This window comes from Taudactylus pleione, unplaced genomic scaffold (genome assembly GCF_031769625.1).
Source record: "Taudactylus pleione unplaced genomic scaffold, aTauple2 ptg000454l, whole genome shotgun sequence".
Classification (NCBI taxonomy): domain Eukaryota; kingdom Metazoa; phylum Chordata; class Amphibia; order Anura; family Myobatrachidae; genus Taudactylus; species Taudactylus pleione.
This window is the reverse complement of record NW_028284856.1, coordinates 8,785,558-8,791,557: the sequence shown is the minus strand read 5'-3', so window position 1 is coordinate 8,791,557 and position 6,000 is coordinate 8,785,558. Positions and strand designations below refer to the sequence as shown.

Sequence of the window (6,000 nt, the reverse complement as noted above, 5' to 3'; positions counted from 1 at the left end):
TAGTCCTCATCGATAATGAGGACTGCGATCTGCAGCACTAAATAACACTTTGCCGAAGATTTCTGTGAGATCTTCTGCATTGTGTTTTTAGTACATAGGTAGGCAGTTTCTGCACAATTTTAAGTAAAAAACAGCTTGATACATAGGCCTAATTTCACAATGCTAATAAGACAGCTGAAAGTCTCACTGGTGTCTGTGCAGCAAAATAACACCCATTTAATGCATAAAATTCATGAATACAGTACATTAACTGTACGTGGAAACATTTAGATACTTGTTTGAAAGAAAACGATATATTACTTGTGTTGTGAGAATACACCATAACTAGTAAAGGCCAGTGATCAAAAGGTGCCAAAACACAGGCTTTAGGAGGGTCAGCTCCAACAGGCACTTGTACAATGGAAACAGCATGGCCACTTATAAATCATGCCTTTTGCTTAGATTAGCGGTAACACAATCTATTTAACATGTAGCATCTAAAACCAGAAGGCGTATGATGTGATCCCTCACCTGCAAGACAAACGTCTTTGTTTTTACACAAAAAAAATAAGGTGTGCATAAACATGTGTTTTGGAAAATAAACACAAACTAGTATTGAGAAAAATATTGATTAGATCCTAAAATAAACTAATGTACTAATTAAACCAATGTATGGAATCCCAATGGTAAACTGAACAAAATACAAACGTGGTGGGTGGTCAAAAGAGGTCTTAAAACATTTACCATTGTCTAAGAATGTGGTGTTGGATAGAGAATATATTAGATATAGTTTCCAGACATTCTATAACAGGAAAATTAAATATACTTTCCCATGATTGTGGTTACTTTATGCAGTTGTGTTGTCGAGAACTTTACACCGAAATGTAACTGAGCAGTTCTGAGTATAAAGATATAAAACAGTTATACTTTAAATAAGGTCCGATACAGTTCCACAATTTAAGTTCCAAAAGTGAACTGATATTTGGGGACAATCTTACTTTTCAGTGACATTAATCCCTCTCAGAATGTTTTACTGTAACAATGTAGGACACTGTTTTTTCCTTGAAAGAGGGTTTAAAAATTGTATTAAAAAGCCAAAAGTGAGAGCATCTCATATGTAATTTGGATTCAAAATCTGATGAATAAGTTGATTATTATATAATAGAGCTAGTATGCAGGGGTGACCCTGTCTGTGTGTCCCCCCCATCACTTAATATGGAACCACTACAACTGAACACAGTGTAAGCAATCATGGGACCAAGGGCCTGATCAGAGTTGGGAATAGAGAGAGAGAGATAGCACTTAACTGTCTACCTGTGTACAAGGGGTGTAAATACATAAATTTTTTGCATGTGGGGTAAATACTGGCTGCTTTTGCATGTAGCTCACAAATACTGCACAGCTTTATTATGACTCTACAATTTAGATGTCAGTTTGGAAACACTCCCCCCAAATCTAACTCTCTCTGCACATTTTAAATCTGCCCCACCTGCAGTGCAGCATGGCTTCACCAAGATGATCAGTTGAGAGAGATAGCTCTCTCTCTATTCCCAAGTCTGAATCAGGCCCCAAGAGTCAAAGTAATTTGCTCCATCCCCCTTACTGGATCTATGGGCTCTTACCAGCAACCAAGCTGCAATGATGGTACAACCTGCTGTTTATCTATATTGGAGTCCTGAGCGCACAACTCGATAGGACGTAAATAAAAGGTTGGTGGGAATAAATGGGTAACCACCACTTTTGCTTAATAGACTAAAACATAAAACTTATTTTCCATACAAACTTACTCCAATATATAGCAATTTCAATTACATTGCAGTTTGCTTGAATAGAAATATTTATTGCAATGTGTGTTAACGTGATTTGACAGTAATTATGGATCAATCCTGTCTCACATTTAGTAGCAAAACAACAGTATTACACAACCATGAAATTATTTTTCCTGATTAACACAGTAATGTGACCTTTAAATATGAACATAATATTTTGGAACATTAAGTCATCATAAGCCACCACATCTCACCCCCCTCCCAGGTAGAACAAAACACTTTTCAAAGAGCTTAGAGTTATATAACAGCAAAGTTCCTCCTCTCAACAGGTTATTGCTGCCTGAAGATAGAACCGCCCTAATGTCAGCACTTTGTAGATTCTAATTCCAGGGTTGCCTGGAAAATAGACACATCTGTAACAAAGCTATTGGAACGGGATGAATGTTTTAAATGCAACACACATACACAAATCAGAAGGTCTAATGGGGGGTATCCACTTAGCGATTTAAACAAGCGATTGCACGATAACGATGTCATTATCGTGCAATCGCTTGCAAATCGCGCATGCATCGGGCATGTTGTGGACGGAAGCGACCCACGATGTGTGTGCCCACGGGTTGCTTCCGACGTCGCCCGTACATGCAGGTCAACCTGACAATCTCATCAGGTTCTGCATGTGCGGGGATGAGGGATGTGCCGGGACTGAACGAGTGAGCGTTCAGTCTAGGCACATCACTAGCTATACAAACGACAGCACGATTGCAATGTCACAATCGTGCTCTCGTTTGTATATCACTAAGTGGATACCCCCCATAAAGCACTGCCTCACCTCCAGATAGCTGATGAGATGGATCAATCTTTTAGTGGTAGCTAATCTATAAGAAACATGCTGGGATGATTTGACAATGGATGTAACCTTTTTCCTTCTGTTGAATAAAGTGCAGCTCCTGGCCAGTATACTTGTGTAGTACATGGCTACACTCTGCACAATTCCCCAACTAACCCAAAGCTTCGTGATACAGTCATACAACAAACAAGGAAACAAATCTACTTTAAATGGCTACGGTTCATCAGCTTTGAAAGATTAGGTCACACATTTTAGAACAGCAATCTACCAACATCTCCCCTCACCTCAATTTATACAACCAATTTTTCCATGCCGGGCACCACTGTTTAGAAATATGGACCACAGCACAATACTTCTTGTCCACTTGACTAAAAGCAGCTGTTTAAATCAGAGTTAGTTTAGAAGTTTGCCAGTGTTTGGCAACCAGGAGATTGGCAATGCCAATACAGGTGCTGCAGCTCTGCCCAATGCTGGGTTAAGCATGCCGACGACAGGGACAGGTTTCCCAAATCAAGGTGGTACCTTGGAAAGGAGCCCATGGTGCTTTTAGCTGGGAAAATGAAGGATACTGAGATCAAATGAAATTACCTTTTAAGTCAGATATCACTTTACGTAACTTTAAAATAGAACAAACTTAAACCTACATAAGACTATTTTTGCAATTAATATGGTAGTTTTCTCCCAACATCCTGCAATACCATAATGTATGAACACAGGAAAACAATTCACAGCATAGCTTTTACCAGTTAAAGTTGTTTTTAGAACTGCACCAGCCTTTATAACTATGGTGTGAAGTTTGAGGGGCCACTAAACATTGCTTTATCTATTAAGTTTTCCAGTGCTGACAGATATACATTATTTTTGTTTACTTTATCTGCAGATTCTTAGTATATCTGTCAGCTATGATGGGGTAAAATACAATGGTTTACTGATAAGAAGACACAACTTGTGTTTGGGAATTCCTGCCTTGAAATCACTTGGTTGATATCTAACAAAAGATTTGGCTATTTGAGCGTTAGAGACCTGCCAGTGACCAGCCGACTAGACACATAGCTCTAGCCTGGCCTCTGAGCATCTAAGCTACATATATACTCCTAGAACATCTTATCGTTGCAACGGAAACAAGAGTTCTAAAAACATTTCAAACTTTAAAAGTAGGCCATCAGTGTCACAAACAAGTTAACCAATAAAACTGCACTGCGTTCTGTGAGAACAAGCCACATTAAAACGTCTTCTCTACAAGATTTCTGCCATTAGAAAACAAACTTCTGTTCTCACTGCAAGATATATAGTGTTAAGAACATTAAAAATAAAATAAATTAAAAAAAAAGGATATAAAACCTTCCCAGATATGCCTGGCAGCTGATTTTTGTCTTCACATGAATTACAACTAAACAATGCCAAAAATAAAAAAAAGATTCCAGATATAAAAATAGATTTCTGTTGCTCTGGCAGTAAATCAAACATTGTAGAGATTCATTACATCAGATAACAGCCTGTAGAGGTTGCACGTGGATCACCCTGTAAAATAAAAAAAAAACAAAAAAAAAAAACACAAAATTAGCTTTCAAAATTAAAAACCTCAATTGAAAAACAATTTTTAATGTCCTGGAAGGATTCAGATGGCAAGAATCAGAGCAGGGGTCCATTTGGTCCAGGTCAATCAACATATGCATAATAACTTTACACTGGTCAAAGCACATTTCACCACTATACAGTATAACTCGTTTTGTAGCTAAGACAGCATTTATTAGAATGTACACTTTCAAATTACTAATAAATAATATGAAGAGATTTAGGGATCTATATACTAATAATCGCGGTACTGCTGAGATTATCCATCCATCATGCAGGAGAAATTTTCATTTTTAATTAAAATATCCCCACTATGTACAAAGAGGAACTCGCAAGGATACGGCTGTCCATGCGAGTTATATCCCCAGCAAATTCTAGAAGTCTATCACAGAAGTGAAAGACTTCTCCGGGGGAAGCTAACACTGCACATGCGCACAGCGTCAGTTTCCGGAACTGGCCGGGGTCTGTAAGAGAAACCGAAAGTTCTCTCCTGCCCCATAGGCTTACAGCAGTTTACACCATCTGAAGATGTATAATTTGTGCAGAATGTTATGCAACAAATAGCTTGATACATAGGCCCCTAAAAGTGAAAACAGACTATATAACAAGGGTAAAAATTATGCGACTTTATGGTGTTAAACTACTCCCAATTTTTAACTCATTACAATAAGTTGTCTGAGTGTTCAAATAAACTGCAATATAATGACAGAATATAGACAACATTTGAATTCTCCTTCAATATCTTCTCATTGTAAAATATATTAATGGTGCTGTCAAGAACGAGTACTGTCAATGTGGGTACACACTTGCACGATATCGGCCCGATTTGCCATACTGGAAAAACAAAATCGGGCATATCGTGTGGAGGGTGTGCCCGACTGAGCTCTCCACATCCACATTGTTTAGTTGTTCATTAAAGTTTGTAATGTGTACCGGCATTTTGCATGGCCCGAGGCGCAGGTAAATCGCTGCGACCATCGGCAAGATTGCCGGTCGTACAAGTGTGTACCCGGCTTCAGAACGGCTTTATTGGATACATCCCTCCAGGGGGCATTTGCTCACTTTGAGGTAAGAGGAGCCTAATTAAGAACAACCATTCAAGTTTCCTGTTGAATGACATTGTAATTATATATTCTTGGGTGCAATAATTTGTTTTCATTTTCAAAAATACTAAAACACAAATAAATATACGTGTGTGTATATACAATATGCAAAATCAAAATATACTATGAAAGTAATGTACACATTGTTTTGCATATGTAATAAATTTATCATTTTAGAAAGTGTAAAATAAAGTATTCACTGTTGGAGACAAAATGTGGGAATGAAAGGGTGAGCCAAGATAAGGAGGGGTGGAGGGTGCAGAGAATAGGGGCGTATAAATGATCGAGAGCCAGATAGTACTGTGTATATTTAGTCATACAGTATAGGTGGCTGCAATAGGGGAAATGACCTGCACCTTATTAAAATTCTATTCATTAAAATATAGTATAAAAAAATAAACTGATTTCTACTGTATAAAAGAGTACTCTTACTAGTTACCAAATGACAAAATTGGAAACCCAAAGACTAATTCTAAGTAAGGCCTGTACGCACTACTCTCCATAATACGTACATTGTAGTTAGGAGCTTCTCTTGGCATCAGACTATGGCCCATATTCAATGTGAGGCGAAAAGTCGCGGATTTTTCGCCTACATCGCATTTTTTTGGAGAAAACTTTCCGTGCACGCTTTTCGCCGTATTCAATTTCAAAGGACGCTAAAACAGCACCCGGCGAAGCTTAAACAAGTGGAAAGTCCTGTCAGATTTGGGGAAATCAGCCTGACACC

General features: G+C 38.2%; 1 protein-coding gene across 1 annotated transcript in view; it reads right to left on the bottom strand.

Moving 5' to 3' along the window:
- Window positions 1–1,798: 1,798 nt before the first annotated feature.
- The window catches only part of LOC148505415 (lamin-B2.L-like), a 36,207-nt gene continuing 32,005 nt past the window's right edge, over window positions 1,799–6,000 (bottom strand). Inside the window, exon 10 of the mRNA XM_088448364.1 lies at window positions 1,799–4,116. Coding sequence (XP_088304490.1) covers window positions 4,075–4,116 — 42 coding nt within the window. The 3' untranslated portion in view covers window positions 1,799–4,074. The remainder of the gene's footprint in view (window positions 4,117–6,000) is intronic.